A 24098-nucleotide genomic window follows, 5' to 3' on the forward strand; every position below is an offset into this window, starting at 1 on the left:
TAAAACGATGATTTTTTTTTATATTTTCAATCAGCTCATGAGGCACCCACCTATTGGGCTTTTTCACCTTTCCAATTTGCTTCAAATGCCCAATGACCATACAGTGGTTGACGTTGAGTTCTTTGGCAACTTCTCGTGTGGTTATAAGAGGATCAGCTTCAATGATTGCTCTCAGTTGGTCGTTGTCAACTTCTGATGGCCAGCCACTACGCTCCTTATCTTCAAGGCTCTCATCTCCTTTGCAAAACTTCTTGAACCACCACTGCACTGTACATTTGTTAGCAGTTCCTAGGCCAAATGCGTTGTTGATGTTGCGAGTTGTCTCCACTGCTCTACGACCCATTTTGAACTCGAATAAGAAAATCGCTCAAATTTGCTTTTTGTCTAACATAATTTCCATAGTCCAAAATAAATATAAAATAAGCAGTAAGTAATAAGGCATTAGCAAGAAAACATAAAGCAAGCAAAATTCGCATAAAAATGATGTATAACATAACCACATTTATTTAAGAATGTATCCCAATGTCAAACAGCAAATTTCAACAATGCAAAAAGCGCAATTACGTTTCCACCACCCTAATAGTAAAAAGTTAGAAGGGCAGAAAATGCTTTAAATAGTTTATAGACACATAGGATGTTTGTATATGTGTAGAAAATGTCTGGAAAGATGTGCACCAATTACTAGAGTTTACAGTGGCTAATCACAAAGGTTACTTTGTGGAAATAGAATTTACATTTTGTTGCACATTTTTAAACTTATTTTTTTAAACTTTCTTAGCCCTACAGACTCCTCTAGCTATTGCACCTTCTCTGTACTTCCCTTCTGTAATTCTTGAAGCAGATTTTTCACACAGCCTCCTTCACTGCCCCCTCCCCTGTTCAATGAGACCACCCTTCAGAGTCTCCCTGGGCTTCATGCCCATGTGGACCTCTGACCCCTCAACAGCACCCAACACAGACAGTTTCACTCAATCTCCCCGCCCCCCAGTGCTTTTATATTAGGTTGGTGCAAAAGTAATTGCAGTTTCGGAGATTTTTCTTTTAACCTTTTAAACTGCAATTACTTTTGCACTAACCTAATACATCCCTTGACTTTAAATATCACCCTGTGTCCCAAATTAGCACCAATGTATCTTTTGACTTCTGAATGTGATGCCTACCTGTCCATTCAACCATTGTTACCTGCATGTCTCACAGGCAGCTCAAGTCCTGAACCCTTGTTGTGTTGCACACTAATGCCACCAGCTCCTGCCCACAGGAGCACAGGCATGTCTGCTCACTCCATTGTCCTCCACTGTCCACCTGCACACATCTTCCCATCCCTCCGCTCCCCATACCCAGTGCTGCCTTCTTCAATCACATAATGTTGATGTTTACCACGGTGTAAAAGCCCCATGTGACCCATCCTCCTGGAGTCTCCAGCCACCTCTCACACCTTCTGACCCTCCTTCTGTGCTCTGGCCACATCACCTTTCAGATCTGGGAAAGCTCCCTTCTTACACACACCAGTCACAGCCTGTGTCTCTGCAGACAGCACCTTGGTTCTTGGGTTTACAAGTCACTTTCTCAGAGAGGCCTTCCTTTGTCCCCAGTTTAAATGGAGCACCCCATAACAGTTGTACTTATTTATTTTTATAAACTTTGGATTTATCTCCCTTATTTATTTTTATGGGGACTTTGGATTTATCTCCCTCGCCAATCCACTGGACAGTAAGTCCATGAAGACAAAGACTAGATTGTGTACTACTGTAAATATTTGTTGGAACTGTATTTACAGCAATTGGTGTAACTCAGTAAAAATTGGTTGGAACTCAGCAATTGGTTGAACTCAGTAAATATTTGTTGAACTCAGTAAATCTTTGTTGAATGAATGCTGGAATGACTGAAAGATACAGTACCTAATGCTGTAATTTACTCCTTTTTTTTTAATTAAATTTGTTGGGGTGACATTGGTTAATAAAATTATATAGGTTTCAAGTGTACAATTCTATAATACATCGTCTATATATTGCACTGTGTGTTCAACACCCAAAGTCAAATCTTCCATCACCATGTATTTGACCTCCTTTAACCTCTCCTACTTCCTCCCCTCCCCCTTACTCAACTAAACTATTGTCCGTGTCTATGAGTTTTTGTTTGTTTGCCTTGTTCGTTTGTTGCTTTCAGTTTTATATCCCACATATGAGTGAAATCATATGGTTCTTGACTTTTTCTGTCTGGCTTATTTTGCTTAGCATGATAATCTCAGGATTCATCATTGTTGTTGCAAATGGCACTATTTCATTTTATGGCAGAATAATATTCCATTGTGTATATATACCACATCTTCTTTATGCAATCATCTATCGAAGGACACTTCGGTTGTTTCTATGTCTTGGACACCACAAATAATGTTGCAGTGTACATAAGCATAACTATGTCTTTATGGATAAATGTTTTCAGATTTTTGGAGTAAATACCCAGAAGAGGGCTTGCTGGGCCATAGAGTAATTTTATTCTTAATTTTTTGAGGAAACTCCATACTGTTTTCCATAGTGGTTGTACCATTTTACATTCCCACCAGCAGTGCATGAGGGTTCTTTTTTCTCCACAGCCTCTCCAACACTTGTTACTATTTGTCTTGTTGATAATAGCTATTCTAATGGGTATGAGGTGGTATCTCACTGTGGTTTTTGATTTGCATTTCCCTAATAGCTTTTGAAGTTGTGCATCTTTTCATATATCTGTTGGCTGTTTACATGTCTTCTTGGGAGAAGTGTCTGTTCAGGTCCTCTGCCCATTTTTTAATTGGATTGTTTTTTTGTTGTTATTGAGTTGTATAAGTTCTTTATATATTTTGGATATTAGCACCTTATCGGCTGTGTTGTTTGCAAATATTTTCTCCCTTTCAGTTGGTTGCCTGTTTGTTTTGTTGATGGTTTCTTTTGCTGTGCAGAAGCTTTTTAGTTTGATACAGTCCCATTCATTTATTTTAGCTTCTACTTCCCTCGCCTTTGAGGTCAAATTCAAAAATCCTCTCTAAGACCAAAGTCCATAAGTTTAGTACCTATGTTTTCTTCTACGGAATTTTTGGTTTTAGGTTTTTATATTTAGGTCTTTGATCCATTTTGAGTTCATTTTGGTATATGGTGACAGAGAGCAGTCTAGTTTCATTCGTTTGCACATGACTTTCCAATTTTCCCAGCACCATTTATTGAAGAGGCATGCTTTTCTCCAATGTATATTTTTGGTTTCTTTGTCAAAAATTATTTGCCCAAAATGTGGGTTTATTTCTGCGTTCTCAATTCTGTTCCATTGCTCTGCATGTCTGTTTTCCTGCTACTGCTACGCTGTTACGATCATTGTCACATTGTATACATTGAAATCAAGGAGTGTGATGCTTCTGGGCTTGTTCTTTTTTCTCAGGATTGCTTTGGCTATTCTGGGTCTTTTGTGATTCCATACAAATCTGATGATTTTTTGTTCTATGTCTTTTAAAAAATGCCATTCAGATTTTGATGTGGATTGCATTAAATCTGTATATTCCTTTGGGTAATATGGCCATTTTAACTACGTTGATATCTTTAAGCCAATATTTATCTTATAAGTAACAAACTGTTTTATGACTAGAATTTCTGACTAACTGAATATTTTTAGTTATGTATTTTGGTCTAGACGCTACCTAAACTTCATAATGAAATATCTTTAAAAATACTCAAGCTTTTAGGGAAAATACTGACAGGAAATATACCAAAACTTAATAGCAATTGAACGTAGGATTGAGATGATTTTTAGTTCTCATTGTTAAACAATAATTATGTACAAAAAATAGATTTTCATTACTACTCTTTCCAAATGGATTCAAAACTTATTATTACCAAATATGCACAAGTGCCTTAAATAATAATCTAAAATGAGGAATTTGAAAACTAATTTTCCCCCAGAGATCTCTGTTAATCTGCTGCCAAGTTTCCCACTGACCACTGGCGAAATCTGCATTTAGGAGTTTCTATGCAATTTCTTTTTCTGTTTTGGTATTTGCTTAAGTTCAGGTATGAGTAGAAACTATATTAATACTATTTTTAACACTTTCTTTTATGTGTGCCTTTTTAAAAAATGTCATTTACCTTGAAATGCAGCATAATGGATATCCCCTTACTGTAATTGCTTTGCCTATGACCCTCATCGACCTTATGTTTTACAAACAACCACTTTATTGTTCTCTCTACTTGTGCTACATTTTCCTCTTAAGTGGTAATTTAACCACAGGTCATAAGTGAAAAATGGTTTCTTACATTATTTTTAAATTATTTTCATTTTAATTATTTTTGCCCCAATCCAATGTTTGTCATCATATGCAGTTAAGATTTTCTAAATGACTCCCTCTCTATTTGAAATTCTGTGCAATATTTACAAGTAAAAAAGTATTTTAAGGCCTTTTGGAATCTTTTGCAAGTGTTTGATAGCTGCCCAAAGTCATCCAAATCAAGGAAAGATCTCTAGGATTATGTTGTCAGGCATGTGAACTAACAAATCAGATTTTCCCTGACAGAAATTCAAAGAATAATCCAGTACTTCTTTCCCAAACACTTTCTGCATCTGCCCTAAATATCAACAAGAGAGAGAGATGGGAGACAGAAACAGCTTAGGTTATGACAGGCCAACTCAATGCCATCCACTCTCAAAGTCATCTATGTTTTTTCACAAATAGTACACCTATCTTTATAATAAATCCATATTTCCACTGGAAAAGATCATATCATTAAGAAATCCTAGCTTACTTAAGTTGAAATAATAGAATCTCATATTTATGAAGTTCCTTACATTTTTCCTGACGACAGCTCTTTGAAGAGACAGTTGTTACCTTTGCACATTTATCCATTCATCAAATTTTCACTAAATGTCTCTGTGTGACAGGTACTTTTCTAAGGATCAAGCGTACAGTGTGAGCAAAGCAGACCCTTCCCTAACTTCACAGGGTCACACCCTTCCTCTCACATAAAAGGAAAGGAAACCCCCTAAAAAGTCATAGTCTTCATCAAACCCTCCGAGTCATAAATGGCATAACCAGATCCTCTGCATCAAGAATTCTTAAGCAGAAACCCATGCTGGGGCTATCATGACACTGTTGTTCTTTGGGTCACCCGTGGGTTCCCTAAATTAGTATCACGATATTATAAATGAGCATATCAAATATTTTTCTATGGAATGGTCTACATTAGCTTTCATCAGATCCTCAAAGGAATAAGTTTTAAAAAGTTACATTTTTTATACCTTAGGTTGTCAGTAATTCAGCACTAAATTGTTTTACAATTGTCCATATATTTACCTTTAATAAAGATATTTTTTTGCCGTAGGTCTTCAAGGTACTGTCTACTGTATTTTCATTTCACCTGGCTGAAATTCCTTGAGCATTTCTTGCAGGACATGTCTAGTGGTCACAAGCTTCCTCAGCTTTTATCTGGGAATGTCTTGATTTGCTGGATATAGGATTTTTGGTTGACAGGTTTTTTTCTTTTTCTTTTAGCACTTTGAATATATCAACTCAGTGTCTTCTGGCTTCTAGTTTCAGGTAAGAAATCTGCAAATCTTGTTAAGAATTCCTTGTATGTGATAACTGTTTTTTACTGCTTTCAGCGTTTGCTTTTTGTCTTTGGCTTTTGAAAGTTTGATTATATCTCATTGTGGGTCTCTGAGTTCATCTTACTTGGAGTTTGCTGTTTCTTGAGTATTTATATTCATGTTTTCCATCAAATTTGGAAAGTGTTCAGCTGTTATTTCTTCAAATATTCTGTCCCCTTTTCTCCTCTTCTCCGTCTAGAATTCCACAATGCATATTTTTGTCTGCTTGATGGTGTCCCACAGGTCCCTTAGGCTCTGCTCGTTTTCTTTTCAATCTGTTTTCTCTGTTCCTCATCCTTGATAATTTGCATTGATTGATCATAAATTTAACTCACCTGGAAGTCACTTCAGCGGGAGCAGGAGGGGCTTGCAACAATGGGGGAAGGTACAATAAGAATGGTTGCCCACCTCTTTGCACTTCTGTGATCAAAAGCAGCAATTAGCAATCAGAGCAGAGATCCCCAATATTTGGAAGACATGGTCCTTTTTGCCCACCCTCGCTTCCACAGGTTGTGTGCAAGATGCTCAGATGGCTGGGGTTGAGGGAAGGGTGGCTGCTGTATAAAGAACTGAAATTAACTAAAATTAACCATAAGTTTCTACCCAAGCCTTCTCCCGAATTCCAAAAATTGTATCAGATTCTGCCAGTACAATTGCTATGTAGATAGGCAGACGGATTCCCGGTGCTTCCTACTCCAGAATCCTCTCCATTTCACTGCTTTTGGTTTACTATTTTCCAATGTAGAGGCAATTCTAGTGGTTTCCAATTGGCTTTTGCCACTGTAATAGGCCTCACCCCACAGGTCAGGGAACCAACGTAGTGATACTGCCAGTTCCTGAGTACGTCTAATTATACATTCCAGAACTGGGGAAACAACCACTGGATGGTTTGGGGACCCACTGAACCCATTGTGAGATGTACCTGAGCTGAATTCCATTATCTGACCTCCATAAACACCCACTCTGATTGGAGGGCTAGTGATGCTTGGGGTCTCCTGGAATCAATGTCAGTCCAGAGCCAGTATCTAGGCATTCCTAAAGGGTCTGATTATTTCCCTTTCCCAAAGCAGTCACTCAGGTAAATGGCCATAGTTCTCTTTGGGGAAGGCCACGAGAGGAATTAACAGTATGTTTTTTGGCCATGTACTGGGGTCCTCACTCCAGAGGACCTAGCCTCCCTTTCATACAAGGGGCTCTGGGTCTGTAAACTGGCTCAAGTTTGGGAACTGATTACAGAGCCATGTAATCAGTTATATAACTCAAGTTATATAATTCAAGTATAACTCATTATATTTTTGTTCACTTGACCTAGAACTCTTACATTTATACAAATCAAGTTAAGAATTTAGTAGTCTTCCTATTTCATTTAATCATCCCTATGGCCTACGGCAAACATTTGCAAGAGATTGGCTTGTGTTAGAAGCAAAAAGTTAATTGACGTGATGCTCAAGCCAACTAAACTACTAACTGATCAGCCTCAAAGGTGTTGAAACATCAGATTTTATTCCAGCAGTATTTTTAGTATTAAGTGTAGTGTCCAATCTGGGGAACGTGTAAATAAGTAGCATTCCTGAACTAAATTAACAGCAAATGAGGTCCAATTCAGTCTTATAGGATTTTTTTTTCCAGCTCATAAAATAAAAACGCAGTTTGGCAATAATATCCTTGGCAGGTGGAGAGAACTGTATCAGGCTTAGTGAGAGGACTTTAACAGGAAAAAGTGTGTGCATTACAGGTTGGGGAAGAAAAAGCAATGAGCAAGGTGGGGTGGGACGGTTACTTGAGTAAGGTATCGTTTGCCAATGCCTTAAGTAACTGGATCTTTAGGGGGTCATTTTGTATTGAGAATGCAACATAAAATCGTGTTGTGGAGACCTTATTTTGGTGTGTAAAGCATGGGTAGGAGTTGACACTGGAGGCCCCAGACTATGAGTCTCTACTACACCAATTTGTGCACACAATGATGAGGGCCTAGACCAGTGAGGTGCTAGCAATAGAAACCCAACCAGACTTGCTTAGGCCAGAGGCACCAAATCCCTCATTTCCAAGCCCAGGTGGGTAGGCAGAATGGCCCCCGAAGATGTCCAAGTCCCAACTGCCAGACCCTGTGAATATGGTAGTTTATATGACAAAGGAGATTTAAAGTTGCTAATCAGCTAACTTTAAAACAGGGAAGAGAGAAGCAGGAGAATCAGAGAGAGATGTGACAGCAGAAGCAGTGTCAGAGATGCTATGTGATAGCTCAAAGATGCAGGAAGGGAACCATGGGTGCAAGTGACTTCTAGAAGATGGAAAAGGGAAGGGAATGGATTCTCTTCTAGCGCCTCCAGGAAAGAATGCAGCCCTGCTGACACCCTAACTTTAGCCCAGTGAAGTACAGAACTGTCAGAGAACTAAGCAGTGTTGTTTTTAATCCACTTAAGTTTCATGTAATTTGTTATAGCAACAATAGGAAACTAATACATCATATGATCAAAATAACATGTGAACAGCAGCAGTTAGGTGGCAAAAGCAGTACAATTTCAGAGTTTTTTAGACCTAGGGAGTAATTCAATTTTAAAAGGTAGCCCTCCACATTTTGTGATCAGAGATCAGATTTGATAAGCATCTGTCTTCATCCAGGACAAAGCTGTAGAATCCACAATATTAAAAACAAAAGAATCTGCTATAGGCACATCACAATTCACGTAGTCAAATTAATGAAAATTAAAATGGTCACCCAAAATATAACGGCATCAAGTCCATGACTGTTGAGTAAAAGATGACACAATAATCGATTCCTTTGCAGATTAAGTAAAATTACTGGTTTGAGAATTCATTAGTTGTAATTACATAGGAAAATAAGAAAATGAAAATGTACAGAGGGTCGTATCAGAGGCATGCTATTGTATAGGAGGCAAAGTTATCAAGGTTAAAAAAAAGGTATTAGGTTCTAAAGTAATAGCACAGCTTACCGACCTTAGAGGTAAAAAGAAACATTTTAGTGGGAAGCCACCAGTAAGGGGAGCCAAGAACATGCTGATTTAATTAAGTAGGGTTAAGGCCTTAAGGCCAAAACTACTCATGCATCACTACCACTTGCCCTAATATCCTCTATTCTATGACAATATTATGAAAAAACCCCCATCAGATGGCAAGTCACGGGATCTAGTTAGCTCCATCTTGAGCAAAGGTCTAGGTAGTATTCTGTGAGACATTTGCACCAAAAAGTGTGATGTCCTAAGGAAAAGAATGTTGCATTAACACGGTTGGTTTGAGATTGCAGGCTTCAAAAGGGTTTCTGAGTACTGCAGACCCTTTGTTTTTCCATTCATAATTTTAATCAAGTCAATATAGATGAGAAAAAGACAACAGGAGATCCAACACATCTTTACTGGCCTACTTGCTGGCATCATGCCTAGAAAATCCAGATCTGGAAGCTTATTCTCAAGGTGCACAGTGTAAATTAATGACAGAACCAACTATTCATAGTGCTTTCCTGCCTGACTGTGCTCAACTAAGTGACAGACCTGAAGCTTTTAAGACCTTCCTAGTAGTATCTAAACATTAAGCCTTCCTAATTGGCATACTAATTTGGATGCCATGAAAAAAAAACACTCCTTGTTCAAAATGTCCAGGAACAGCTTAATTAAAGCCAGTGTCTCAATCCTGGCTACATATCAGAATCCTTATGGCACTAAATGCTTCACATTGTTCAAATGAGGCAGCCAGGACTGTCATCTGCTGGGATTAAACCTTTAATAAGGTCATGTGCACTGAGAGTTTCCACAAGGAGCACATGGTACAGTGATTCTCTAACTTACCTGACCACAGAACTCTGAGAAAATGCTGCTCCAGATATGAAAAAAATTAGTGTGCTGAAAAAAAGTGGAAATAGGCAAAAGTAATAGAATTTGGATATCATACAATTACTGTATGAAAAAGAAATTACAATTACAATGAAAAAGAAAACACATACATGAAGATGTTGGTGACATGAAAACCTTTGTTTTTAATTTGGTTGATACACAATTGACAAAATATTTTAGAATAAAATAACCCATGAACAGGCTCACAGTATTTACAGTAACAACTTTAACAACATAAAATTAACACATTCTCACACAGAAATGTTATTTATAAAATTTTCCATTGTGTATCTGGAAGACTTTCAGTTCCTACTCATTACCTGATCTGAAGCCCCAACAGGTAGCACATAAGGCTCAGGAGTAGGAGGTACATCTCTAACACATTTGGCAATTAAGGATCATCTATTGGTGTGAGCTCACAGGGAATTGAAGAGCCAGATCTTGGGATAAGATAGAGAATGGAAGACTCCAAAGGAAATAATAACTAATACAAGACCTAAAATCATACTCACCTTTTTCAGTTTCCTATAGAAGGCTGCAAACAATTTTTTAAACTTACTCAATTTTTCCCCTTTTAGCAGAGAATCCGCAACTCTGACTCCAATTTTCCATGACATAAAAGTTAATAAACATGTAGAAACTGTTCAAGATTTATTTAAAAACTAATTCTGTACGATCAAATAGAAACTTCAAAATAACTTTTATGACCTGAACGTACATTTAAGAGAACAAAATTTCTCAAAGTTTTCATGCCTAATTCTTAAACATTCCAACTAATAATTTCCATTTCTGAAATTAGTTTCACCAAAAAAGATACACTTTTAAGTAGATGATTTAAATTGAGTACAACTTGCTCTTGATTGTTAAATGGAACACCTACCTCTTTTTATTCAAATGTACTTAAAGAAATTAGAGAAATCTTACCCATCTGGAATATACAGTCTGAATTTATTGACGTACAAGACAGCCACATAAACAGAGACCATGAAAAAGAACACCACACGCTTATTCTCCGTAGTCCTACTGAGACAAGCACGGTATACCATACACAGCAACACCTACTGATCCAACTAGACTATTTGACTATACTTTCAACAAATGGTTTCAACAAACAACTCTGTAGAGCACATATCCACATTGTTTAAAAATCAAATTTGCTGCTCCTCCAGTGGTGGTTCAAGAGCTTCCATTAGCTTTTTATTTGCCTCTTCATTATGCCGGCTTTGACAATGAGTTAAATGTTTCTTGAAGCCTCGTGGGAAATTTGATTCAAAATTACAACGGGGACATTTAAGTAAACTTTGCCCATGGGCTGCTACATGATTTTTAAGGAGAGATTCCAAAAGAAAAGCCTTTCCACAAATTGTGCATTTGTAAGGGCTATGGACATTATGCTTATTAACCAAATGATGCAAAACAGCACCTTTTTTCATAGCACGACAGCAACAAATTTTGCAATAATACTTCCCTTTTCCACGCTTCATATATTTTGCAATTTCTTCTTCAGAGATAAAAGCTTCCTTTTCTTCAGTAAATTGTAGTACATTTTTGGACTGCTCTGGACTACTCATGTCCATTTTGTTCTCTTTACTAAAATCAATAGATTCCACATCAACCTGCTCTTGATCACTGCTTGATTCTTGGCCCTTACTATCTATCGCATCCAAATCTGTTTTTATATACTCACTACTACTAAGCTCAGCATCAGAGTTCTCTTGGTTGTCTTTCTTGAGCTTCTTTGAGGAAGGAAATAAAGTGTCTTCTAAGAGTTTCTTAGGTGTAGCTAGTAGTTCTTCCTGAACCAAAACGTCACACTTTTGATCATCTATGGCATCTGTCTGTAGTTCATCACCAAGCTCAACTGCCTTTTGAGCTTCTGAGAAGATAGCAGACTTGGGAAGTTCAGGGAAAAGGGCATGTTTCCGTGGCTCTGGAAAAAGAGCACGTTTTCGTGGTTCAGGAGAAGCAGGAGGAGCTGTTTTGGTAGGCTCAGAAAACAGGGCAGGCTTTCTAGGCTCAGTGTCAATGGAGAGAACAGGCTTCCAGATATCGGAGGCCACTTTAGGAGACTCAGATGGCCCAGAAGGTTTCCGGGTCTCAGGGAAGACAGGTTTCTGAGGTTCTATAAAAAAGGAAGACTTCCAGAGATCAGGGGAACCACCACGGGAACTTTTCTGGGACTCAGGAAAATCAAGTGAAGCAGGAGAAGTCTTCCGCTGATCAGGAGAAAGCTTCCAAAGCTCTGGAGACCCTGAGGGTTTTCTGAGCTCTGGAGAACCTGCTGGACTACGGATATCTGGGGACAATGGTGGGCCTGGTTTGCGAAGCTCAGGAGACAAGGGGGCTCCTGCTTTACGGAGCTCAGGAGACACTGGGGGAACTGTCTTCCAATGTTCAGGTGACATGGTGGGAGCTGTCTTTCGGAGTTCTGGCGGGCCAGATTTCCAAGACTCAGGAGACGCAGGGGGAGATTTCCAGGAACCAGGTGAAACTGATGAAGACTTCCAGGATGCAGGGGACACAGATGGAGTTGGTTTCCAAGGTCCAGGTGATATAGAAGGAATTGGTTTCCAAGGTCCAGGAGACACAGATGGAGCAGGTTTAGCTGGCTTCCAAGGTCCTGATGATGCCGAAGGACTGGATTTCCAAGACCTGGGGGACCCAGGAGGCCCTGGCTTCCAAGAACCTGGTGACACAGCTGGGGCTGGTCTCCTAGGCTCTGGAGAAACAGCAGGGAATGGCTTCCAAGATTCAGGAGACTCTGATGGGGATGGCTTCCTCGGCTCAGGGGAGACCGCCCGGGCTGGCTTCCGAGACTCTGGAGATGCAGTTGGGGACGGCCCCCAAGGTTCAGGTGAAGCAGCTAGAACTGGTGATTCTGGAGACGACGCTGAAGGTGGCCCCAATGTTTCTGGAAAATGGGAGTGTTTCTGAGGTTTGGGATTAGTAAGAGTAGCCTTTACTGGCTCAGGAGAAACAGGAGCAAGTTTCTGTGGTTCTGGAGAAGGAATAGGGACTGGTTTCTGAGATTCAGAAACAACAGGGACTGGTTTTAGAAGTTCAGGAGAAGAAATAGGGGTAGGTTTTGGATGCTCAGGATAAGGAAGAGAAGGTGTCTGTGGCTCAGGAGAAACAACAGGGCCAGGCTTCTGAGGCTCCAGGGAAGTAAGAGGAGTAGGTTTTGGTGATTCTGGAGACAAAACTGGGCAAAGTTTCTGTGTTTCTATGGAAAGGGCAGGTACAGGTTTCAGGAGTTCTGCTGAATTAGAGGGCATTTTCTGGTGTTCAGGAAGAGGAGGGCTTTTCACAGAATCTGATTCTTTGTTCAACTGATTTTTTGGTTTCTCATTCCATTTCTCTGGGCCTGAATGTTTGGATGTGATGTGATAGTATACATTAGAGTACATCTTGCTGGTGAAGAAGCATTTATGGCAGTGAAATAGCTTTGCACTTTTCTGGTAAAATATCATTTTACCTAATCCACCAGCATCCATTTCATCACAAAATTCTGGATGGATGGTGCCCATGTGAATTTGTACGTTTTCATAATCTGTGCCTCTGAAATTGCAGTGGTCACACTCCAAACGTACTGATGGTTTACGAAGTTCCTGGAATACTTCCATTTTCTTTTCTGTTATAACACACACGATTATATCTTTAAAAACTTTCAACAGTGCTGCAAAAAGTAAAAATAAATTATTTTCAGAAACTATGATCTTAAATGAAATGCTGTTCTAGTTAATTCTAAAACTGTGTAATTTTAAGCCTAGGATGGCACATGCATTTATTCAATAATATCTCTATCAAGATTTTGAAGAAGAAATCAAACTAATTTTTAACTGAGTTCCAGGAACTCTGCTAGGTCTATATACATCACTTTATTTAATCTTCCTTAACAATATGACTCAAGTATTTTTTTTTTTCACTTACAAATGAAGAAACAGGTTTCAGAGAAGTGACTTATCCAGGTTATGTGACTATCAGTGACACAAACCTAACCTCAGAATTATTTACTGCATTTACCTTAAACCTTAACTCTAAAACCCTGAACATCAACAAGCTGTCAGCACACAAAGCTAAGTAAATATCAAAATTCAAGCTAGACTATTTAGGCTGAGCAAGAAACTTTCAATCCATTTCAGAAAGCATTTTTACTAAACTATGAAAAGATAGCTTTTAAAAAATATCAACATATAATGTTTTATCTATCCTAATATTATTTTTCATTTATTTGATAAATGAATTACTTTATGTTCCATGCTTTTCTAGGCACTCAGGTTTAAAGGGGTGTCTTGCAATATGGTGCTTACATTAGTAGGAAGGTAAGAGTATGGAAGGCAACGTAGAGAAAGCTGTCAAGGAGACACTCGAGCTGAGTTCTTGAATGTAAAGGAGTCTGCCAAGAAAAAGGGCAATTCAGATAGAGGACAGCCTTGAGGCAGGAACTTGCTTGCCAGAAAATGACTTTTTAAAATTTTAAATGCAACTTCTTAAGTGATAAAGCAACAGCAGCTCACTGTTAAAAACATACTCATTTATGTAGTATAAGAGAGTCACACAGTATCACTCCCAAAGGATAGCCACTGTACTTATATGTCACTGAAGAAATGTGCTATGTATACACAAATGTATAAGCATATTCTACACAAATGGGGTGTTAAACATATTGTTCTGCAACTTGCTTTCATTTAATGAAGAGAAAGTGTCTGTGGCGGAAAAGAAACAAGATTCTGAGACTCCAGGGAAGTAAAAATTATAGGTTTTGGTGATTCTGAAAACAAAACTAAGCTAAGTTTCTGAGTTTCTATGAAAAGGCAGGTATGGGTTTCAGGAGTCCTGCTGAATTAGAGGGCATTTTCTAGGACATTTTTACATACAGTGTAAGCACTGAATTTCCTTATACAAAACAATTTTCTTCCTTTCCTTTATGCTGCCTCATAATAAAGTTTTACCAACAGTAATTCATAAAATAGTTCATCAAAAAGCCCACAAGTATATAATACATGGATTAGATTATAAGCTGTAAGGGTAAAGCTCTTTTTCTTCTACTCTCACAGAAATATCTGAGGACATTGTTCTATAGTTAGGAAGGTTTTTTAAAATGCTCTGGCAAACTTACCAAATAAAATACAGACTAAAACAAAACCACATCTTAAAAATGGATGTCTCTGACACAGTGCAACAGTAGAGAGGTGGTCCCTCTTTCTCCCTTTCTTATCTCTTTGGAAATTTTATACTAATCCTACATTTTACAGCTGCTCCTGTAAATCAGTGCCTGTTTTTAATGAATACCACTTAGCCTGATGCCCAATGCTCTTGCCTCAATCACCTCCAGCTACCTCAGCTTCTCCGAGTAAACGGAATCCTTTTATCCTCGATTGCTGTCTGCTCAATCTGTCCATTCACCAGCTCTCCCACCCTTCATCTAGAGCCATTCAGTAAATATATCATCCGTTTCCATTCCCTTTCAGTTTGTATTAAATCCCGATGTCTCCTCAGACTTCCATACCACTGCCTCTCTCCCAACTGGCCCTCCGTCTTTTCTCTTCCCACCAAAAACTCTTCTGGACAATCTCAAAATTTCTACTACCCATACCTGTCTACTACTAAGCCTCACTATCTTACTTCAATAACCTATTAGTTTAAAAAAAACTAAAAAGAATGTTACAGAATTTACCTCTCTAACCCCAAATTCTATCATATACATCCATATCAACATACTGTGTTTCCCCAAAAATAAGACCTAGCCATACAATCAGCTGTAATGCATCTTTTGGAGCAAAAATCAATGTTAAGATCCGGTCTTATTTTACTTATTTTATTACAGTAAAATAAGACCAGGTCTTACAGTAATTTTTGCTCCAAAAGACGCATTAGATTGTCCGGCTAGATCTTATTTTCAGGGAAACACGGTATGTTCAGACATCACTTAATATGGTGTCTGCTTTTATAGTTTTTCTCTAAGAAATCTAAGCACTTTTCAAAAATGTTCTCATCATAAAATATTTTCCTACGTTTAAAAAGACAGAAATGTTAAAAGCAAACAAAAATATATGCAAAGAAATGAGTAACAAAGCCACATCTCATAAATGGACGTCTGACACAATACAACAGTAAAGAGCTGGTCCCTCTTTTAGCCACACACCCTTTCCCGATTGCTATCCCAGTCTTGTGGTCCCTTTCAGTAGGTAAAACTCTATTCCCCTCTCCTTATTTCTACGTTCCATTGACTGTATTTCTGCCTTTCTTACCTCTTTGGAAAATTTATATTAATCCTACATTTTACAGCTGCTCCTGTAAATTAGTCCCTGTTAGAATACTACTTTATAAATCCAGGACAAGTAGAGTGGGAAAGAAATAAAGACCAATATGCTTTTCCCTAGTAGACTTACCAGCTGTCTTAACAGAAGTCTTAAAAGTGGTCTTCAAAGGGCAGCAAGTCTACATGGCTTTTTGACTAAACCACTGAAAACAGTCTGTAGTACATGAAGGACAAAGATGAGAAGTCTTTGTAACAATTTGTTACAATTGTTGAACCTAAAAAAAATAAAGAACACATAATCAAAATTACATCTCTGTGATAATTAGTCCCCCCGTAATACAATTCTGCCTATTTCTCTCACTAATCTGCCCCCTCCAACAGTGAGAGAAGTCCAATCCAATCAGCTAGGATACTTATTCAATGAACTGACACCAAATACAGTAGATACTATCTATGACACCGTCCCTGTCTCATTCGACTTTAACAATAATGCTTACGTATATAAACAACCCTTTTTCAAACCCACCATCTAACTTCAGCTGATGTGACAAGCTCTTAGAACACTGCTGTCGTAACTACAAACTACAAGAGCAGCTGCCATTTTGTAAAATATCCATACTACCCAGCAGAGCAGCAAATTAACAGGCAGTGGAAGGGACAACATAATCAACAGAACAAATAGGCAAAGAGGCGTCTGAAAAAAGCATGGTGGTGCTTCAGTGACTGTTCATGCCTTTTCATGCATGAATTTCAAAAGGAAGCCTAAAGGTCAGGGTAAGTTGTTCCTTGATCAGAATGAGATAACTGGCCATGAAAAAGCTAGACAATGGCTCACATACTCTTCTGATTAAGTTCCAACACATTTATCTACCCTTCCCTCTATTCCCTATACTTGTCAATTGCTTTTTTTTCCTACTGCTTTAATTCTGATGCCTTATCTCCCTAATACTAGTCTCACTTCCTTCCAATCCATTCATCATACTGCTACCAGTCACCTTCCAAACATAAAAACCTAATGTGACTTGTCTGCTCACAATTCTTCAAAGTAAGCCCAACACCTACAGTACAAAATTTGAACATGGCATATAAAGCTCTTCACAATCTGGCCCAACTGTATTGCATTCTCAAAGTACTTACCTACCTGTAATTCCCTGACAATTCAAAGTGCTTCTGGGCCTTTGCTCAAGGTATTTCCTCTCCTTTACACTCCACATCTTGCCCCCCTGTTGCCAGGCAAGTTCCTCCATTCTTCAGGTGAGATTGCTTCTTAAAAACTGGTCAGTTCTCCAACTTTTCCCAATCTCTCTTGGACCCCCTGCTGTATACACTCCTCCAATGCAGTGGTCACCCTCTGGCACTACAGCCTGACCCCATACCAAGCCATGGGCTCCTGGAGGGCAGGGACTACCCATTCACCTTGGTAACCCTTACACATCCCTAGTACATAGTACGTGCCCAGGAAGTATCTGTTAATCTAAAATATTCTCTCATGAAATTGGGGGCTTGCTCTTAGATTCACAAGATTTTAAAACTATGAAGACCTGAGCTACCATCTAGTTTCGAAGTCATTGGATTTTCAAATAGGAGAAGACCCAGGAACCACCTAGTTTAAAACTTCAATTTATAGTTGAGGAACTCAAACCTAGACATTAAATAACTTGCTCAAGATCAGGCAAATAATCAGCATCTGACAGAGGACCAGAATAAGGTTCTGCTATCTATCCAGGTTTTCTCGTTCATCTTGACAAACCTAATGCAGTGGAATTTAGTTAAGATCTTGAAAAGGCAGTACAGTGGCCAAAATCAACAAGATGAAATTTGCCAAATATTTAAAATCCAAATATCAGATACAGAGAACCTTAGAGAACTGCATTCCTTATTCTCCACTGGGCGGAGTATCCCAGTAGATCACTGTCTCCAATTCTTTAAAAGAGCAACTAACACTAGGGAACTTGCAAAAGAAAGCAACTAGGTATAGCAGGCAGTTTTTAAAAGCGTATCATTTGTGAGTACAGGCACTTAACTTCAAAAGGGGAAGAAATATGGACAATATGTAAGCTGTCTTAGAAGCAACAAGTGGAAGCCAGCAAGAAAACAGATTTCAAGCTCAACATACAAAGTTCTACGAACTACTCAATCATGGACTACTCAATCATAGAAAAGAAAGCTTTGTCAGGAGGGAGCCCTCCATAATTGGAGCCAATGATCAAGATAGGACTGGAAGGAACCTCAGAGGACTTGAGACCTACCTCTTCATTTTACAACTGAGAAAACTGATGCTGAGGGGAATTGCCCTGTCAAAGATCACACGATTTAGGTCGGAGGAAGCAACAGAAGACCATGGTTTCCTTATTCTAGATCTCTGCTGTAACACAGTTCTGTCTTTCACAGGAATGTTGCAGAATCGAGTTCAGAATTCAGCTGCTGGGTACAAGCTAGACACTGGCATTCCTTCCAGTTTTAAGATTCTAGCAATTTTTTTCCCTAATTTTCAGAGCTCCTAAGACTAACCAAGAAAGTAACTCAAAATTATCCAGTTAATAAAAATTTACCTCACCTTACTTTTTACCACCCTCTACAGACTTTATGTTGTCTCTAAAATACATAAGTTGGTTTTTTTATATATAAATTTAACTTTTTTTTCACTTTTTTAAAAGATTTTATTGGGGAAGGGGAACAGGACTCTATTGGGGAACAGTGTGTACTTTCAGGACTTTTTTCCAAGTCAAGCTGTTGTCTTTTCAATATTAGTTGTGGAGGGTGCTGTTCATCTTCAAGTTGTCCTTTCAGTCTTAGCTGTGGAGGGCGCAGCTCAGCTCCAGGTCCAGTTGCTGTTGCTAGTTGCAGGGGACGCAGCCCACAATCCCTTGCAGGAGTCGAACCAGCAACCTTGTGGTTGAGAGCCCACTGGCCCATGTGGGAATCGAACCAGCAGCCTTCGGAGTTAGGAGCATGGAGCTCTAACCGCCTGAGCCACCGGGCAGGCCCATAAAATACATAAGTTTTAATCATTAGTGTTTTGCCAGTCCATCATCCTGTATTTTTCAACGAGGTTTCTATGCCATATGGCATCATACCTATTTTCCATTCCAATCCAATTTCTTCCTTAAAGTCTAACACCACTGGTCATTTTAAAAAACATTTTGATGTCAAGATTTTAAAATTAAAACTCAATAGGTAGGGCATGTTTAAAGCTAACTGGGTTCTATGCATATAAATACCAGCATTGTTCTTTAACCTAGATGATTTTTTTTAATTAGTAAACTTTATTTTTAGAGCAGTTTTAGATTTAAAGAAAAACTGAACAGAAAATTCTGTTTTCACATTACCTGTCTGCACATTTCTCCTATTATTAACATCCTGTATTAGTGTGGTATATTTGTTACAATTGATGAACAAATATTGATATATTATTATTAACTAAAATCCACAGTTTACGTTAGGGGTCACTTTACATGTTGTACAGTTCTGTGGGTTTTCATAAATGTAGTGTTACGTATCCACCATTACGGGACAATACAGAACACTTCCACTGCCATAACAATACCCTGTGCTCCTACTTTTTCCCCGAAAATAAGACCTCGCCAGACAATCAGCTCTAATGCATCTTCTAGAGCAAAAATTAATGTAAGACCCAGTATTACATTATATTAATTATATTATACTGGGTCTTCATAGTAAAATAAGACCAGGCCTTATACTAATTTTTGCTCCAAAAGATGCATTATAGCTGACTGTCCAGCTAGGTCTTATTTTCGGGGAAACAGGGTAACAACCATTGATCTTATTACTATCCCTGTAGTTTTGCCTTTTCCTATACATTTAAAAATATTGTGTTAAAAGATAACAAAGAAGTTACCAGTGTAGCCATTTTTAAAAACACAATTAAGTACATTCACAATACTGTAAACCCATCACCACTATCCACGTCCAGAACTTTTTATCATCAGAAACAGAAACTGTACCCATTAAACAACTTCCCATCCTTACCCCACCTCCCAGCCCTTGATAGCTTCTATCTGATTGTCTCTATGAATGTAATCATAAACATTCGTCCTCGTGTGTCCGGCTTATTTCACTTAGCACATCTGTACCACAGCGTGTATCAGAATTTTAGTCCCTGTTAAGGATGTGTATAGAACAATCTGTTTTCCATTCGTCTACCGATGGACATTTGGATTGTTTCCTCCTTTTGGCTATTTTGAATAAGGCTGCTAGGCACACTGGCGTACCACATCTATTTCAGTCCCTGCTTTCAATTCTTAGGCGTTTATACCAAAGGGTGAATTTGCTGAACCACAAAGTAACAGTTTATAAATTTTTGAGAAACCACCAAACCGTTTTCCACAGCTGCTGGGTGCACCATTTACATCCCCTCCGGCCACGCACAAATGTTCCAATTTCTCCACATCTTCGCCATCACTTGTGATTATTTTGATAATAGCCACCCTAGTGGTTACCGTCTGGTATTTCATTCTGGTTTCATTTCATAACTTGGATGGCTCATGAACATCCTTTGATGTGCTCACTGGCCATTTTTCTAGCTTCCCTGTAGAAATAACCACAGAAGCCTTTGCCCATTTTCGAATTGGATTGCTTCTCGTTGTCGAGTTGTAAGAGTTCTTTACATTTTCTGGACACGAATCCCTCAGCAGATACACGATTACATTTCTCCCCTTCTATGGGTTGTCTCGCTGATTTTAAAACAGCAACGACGACAAAAGCGCACGCAGACTACGGGCAGAGAAGCTTGTATGTAGCATTGAAACGGAAAGAACGCATTCCTTGAGAGCCAGCACCGACTTCCCTGCAGGGTTTTAAACAAAACGCTTCCTGCCTCTCCACCCCCAAGTCCCAGAGCGCCCACGCCGCCCGCGGCCGCTGGGGAGGGGTCCTCCCGCCAGGCCCGGCGTGCGCGGACGGGGTGCAGGCCCCTCCGCCGCGGATGCCCCGGGCTCCCACGGGACGCGGGCCTCGGAGGCCGCCGCTCCGACTCCGCTCCTCCCTCCCCGCCCCGCTCCTCACCGCTGTGCCGCCGCGGCGCCCAGGTGCGCGAACGTCGGCGGGAGGCCGGGCTCGCGGCCCCAGGCTGCTCCGCGAGGCCCTGCAGAGCGGCGGCCCTCCGAATGGCGGCGAGGCGCAGGCGCGGGCCCCAGGCGGGCGAGCGTGCGCGCGGCCGTAGGACGGGCGGGCGGGGACTGGCAGGAAGCGAGTTTGGCGCCGCGCGCCCTTTCGCCCGGGCCAATCAGATCGCCGATCGCCGGGCGCGTCTTTGCTGCGCGTGGCGGCGCGTGCAGCAGCCCACCCGGCCCCCGGAAGTGACGCGTCTCCCGCCTGGTCCCAGAAGCGCCTTACGCGGCCGCCCTGGGCCACACCTCTGCAAGGGCCTGCGCGTGGCACGGGCTGCGGGGGCGGGCTTGGGCGGTGGTCCTGGCTGTCCTCGCCCCGGCCGACCGTCGCCCTGCGTTGCCTTCCTGCGGGTCAAGGGGCCGCGCCCCAGCCTGGAGTTTCAGATGTGCTGCCCGAAAGCCCGTAGAGTCTGTGTAGGGTTAAAGCAGCAGATCTTTACCCTGCATTCCTGCCCAGGTCAAAGTAGCTTCTCCTGTGTGAGCCAACGGTGCTGCCTCCAGGTGCACCTGCAGGAGCAAACGGCATCGCCGCCAGCTGCACCTGTGCGAGCAACAGCATCCACTGGACCTCGGTGGCAGGCAGCTCCACTTCTGCCGTTCTTTGTTCTAGCCTCCCTTGCACGCCGAATTTAAGATCCTGCGTTCTTTAATGTCTGCAAACAGTCTGACTTCTAATGTTTAGGTAGTGACGGGTGCATTTTAGGACATGTTCAGATTTTCGGTTTTGTAGCAAAGCGATCCATGCATTTTGATTAGGTTTAATAGATTTAAAAGAGAACTTCCCCATAATTAAAGGTGTTAAAAGTTATCTTTTCCACTTGAGCTTCGTGGGCTCCTCCAGGATGGAGGCGCCTGCGTGGGCTTAACGAGCGTCCCTGTCCAGGTACACTAAACTCAGTGCTGGGAGGGGGCAGGGGCCAGAGGGACCACAAATAAATGAACACCATTCATCTTTACCTAGGCAAACTCTTCCCGTCCTCGTAGGCCCAGCTTTGAAATGAACTCTAATTTCCTAACATCAAAAAGTTCTTTATGAAAAAGAAAAGTTGAACTGGAAATACAGGCAAAGATACAACTTATTTACAAGAGACAAATGTACAATAAACAAACAAAAATACTCAGCCTTAATAAAAATGCCAATAAAAGCACTTTTTAAGCACTGTATTTTGCATGAAGAGATGAGAGGATCTTTTCTCTGAACATCAAGTTTTACGTATTAACTTTTGCAATTGTTACCTTTAAAGTGAAATTACGTTGTGAAATTCAGTAAGGGCACATATAGAGAGTGCTATTTTTCTTATTTTAAGTCTGTATTGTAAAAGTCTTGTAATAACTTTATTATATGTGTTTGGTAATATCAGCATTACCAAAATAACTTGCAATTTTATTATTATTATTATTATTATTATATCATCATAGTGGTTACTCCTCAAGTTACCTCCTGGAAGGTAGTTTAATGTCATCAAAATTTCCAGTTAAAGAATTGGTTACAGCCCAGAAACTGGTAGAAATATATCAGTTTATTATTTCTGCAGTTTGGTAAAGATGAGCTGTCCTGGGGTTATTTGTCAATGAAATTTATCAACTTGCAGATCCATACTTACTTGTTCCTTTGGTATGTTGTGCTTTCTTACCTGCAGAAGGGAGTCCCTTGGGTCTAGAGGTGGTTGTGGAGTGTGGGGAGCGTCTGGAGCACTGGAATTCTAGCTTTCATCAAGAAGCTGCTTTAAGCTTTTTAACTTCTGTTGTGAAATCTGCTTTTGGAAACAAGGTTCATTGTGGCTGCAGGCCATCATTTGTAAGGCTGCATTACTTTGTTTTTTCCTCAAGTGTTAGAATGAGTTAATTATCTCAACTGAACTTGCAAAAAACCTCCCTTATAGGGCAACTCTTGGAAGCCAAAATCTACATTGTGATGTGGCACTCGCTCTGGCTCTTTTTCATCGATGTTTTCTCTGTAAACAACAAAATAACAAAACACGAAACACCTTCTGCTATTATTTTGAATTGAAATTATGCCCCTCTCCCTCTCTCATCTTCTGGGACCCCCACAATGCATACATTGATCTGCTTGATCCTGTCCTATAAGTCCCTTATAAGGGACTTCACTCTTTTTCCTTCTTTTTTCTTCTTGCTCCTCTAATTGGATGAATTCTACTGCTCTGCCTTCCAGTTTGCTGATCCTTCATTCCACTTGATTTAATCTGCTGTTGAACCCCTATATTGAATTTTTCAGTTGTTATTGTATTGTTCAGCTCTATGATTTGTTTGGTACTTTTTAATATTTTCTATTTCTTTGTTGAAATTGTTCATGCATTGCTCTCCTGATCTCAATGACAATCTTTATGACCATTAGTTTGAACTCTGTTGAGTAAATCATTCATTTCCTTTTCATTAAGATCTGTTTCTGGAAATTTATGTGTTGTTTTTTTTGTTTGTTTGTTTGGCACATATTCCCTATTTCTTCATTTTTCCATGACGCTCTGTGTTGGTTTCTGTGTGTTAGATAAAACATATCTCCCAGTCTTGAAAGATTGTTCTCATGTAGAAGGTGAACCTTGTCAGTCAGCTTGGCCCAAACAGTTGGTTGTCTCTCAAACCTTTGTGATTGTCCAAGCCTGTCTTTGTTCTTAGTGGCTCCCAGTAGTTGAGGGTGTGCCAGGATCCGTCAGTGTCCCAAAGGGGAGGATCCTGTTATCAGACCAAACCAGGTCCAATTACTCAGTTGCTGCCAGCCAAAAGACAACTCCGAGATGATTTTATGGAAAGGAACTTTACTATGAGCCAGCAAGTACAGACACACTGGGGCTCAGTCCCAAAGCAGTGCATCCCCTAACAAAGAATCAGATATGTCTTCATTCCGGGAAATCATACATAAACATCAAGGTGAATTTCGCCATTGCATGTATAGGTGGAAACATGACTGCACATGAGCAGTTTGAAAACATGGTTATACTTCTATCACATGTTCAAAAATGGCAGAAAATCTCCACCCCTGGGAGATTTTAGTATTGTAATGAGGGTATAATGAGAAAAGTTCAAGAGGAAGTCACTAGAAGGTCCTCCAAGCCACTTAGGCCAGTCTGAAGTGGTTCCAGCCCAATCAACCCCTAGTTCTGCAAAACATCCTGAGCCCGTTCCTGAAAAACAGCTCTGGCAATCATCAGTTTCAGAGATGGCATGGGTATGGAAGGAAGTTTAACTACTTAAGTCTCAGCCTTTCTGTTAAACTCTTAACAAATTACAGGATATGGTTAC

The 24098-nt window shown here is 40.0% G+C and overlaps 1 protein-coding gene across 3 annotated transcripts; it reads right to left on the reverse strand.

Annotated features, from left to right (window-relative positions):
- Window positions 1-5426: 5426 nt before the first annotated feature.
- CHAMP1 (chromosome alignment maintaining phosphoprotein 1) lies at window positions 5427-20891 on the reverse strand. 3 transcript variants are annotated; one of them, XM_081046817.1, is made up of 4 exons: window positions 20737-20891; window positions 15842-15986; window positions 13760-13845; window positions 5427-13125 (listed from the first exon to the last, which is right to left on the reverse strand). In XM_081046817.1, exon 4 carries the CDS (start codon window positions 13070-13072, stop codon window positions 10598-10600), a length of 2475 nt encoding a protein of 824 aa, XP_080902943.1. In that variant the 5' UTR covers window positions 13073-13125; window positions 13760-13845; window positions 15842-15986; window positions 20737-20891; the 3' UTR covers window positions 5427-10597. The 3 variants fall into 3 exon arrangements, with proteins under 3 accessions (XP_080902943.1, XP_080902945.1, XP_080902944.1); XM_081046819.1 differs by lacking the exon at window positions 13760-13845 and having other exon boundaries at window positions 20737-20863; XM_081046818.1 differs by lacking the exon at window positions 20737-20891 and having other exon boundaries at window positions 15842-18188.
- Window positions 20892-24098: the final 3207 nt, after the last annotated feature.

This window comes from Rhinolophus hipposideros (assembly GCF_964194185.1).
Source record: "Rhinolophus hipposideros genome assembly, chromosome: 4".
NCBI lineage: Eukaryota > Metazoa > Chordata > Mammalia > Chiroptera > Rhinolophidae > Rhinolophus > Rhinolophus hipposideros.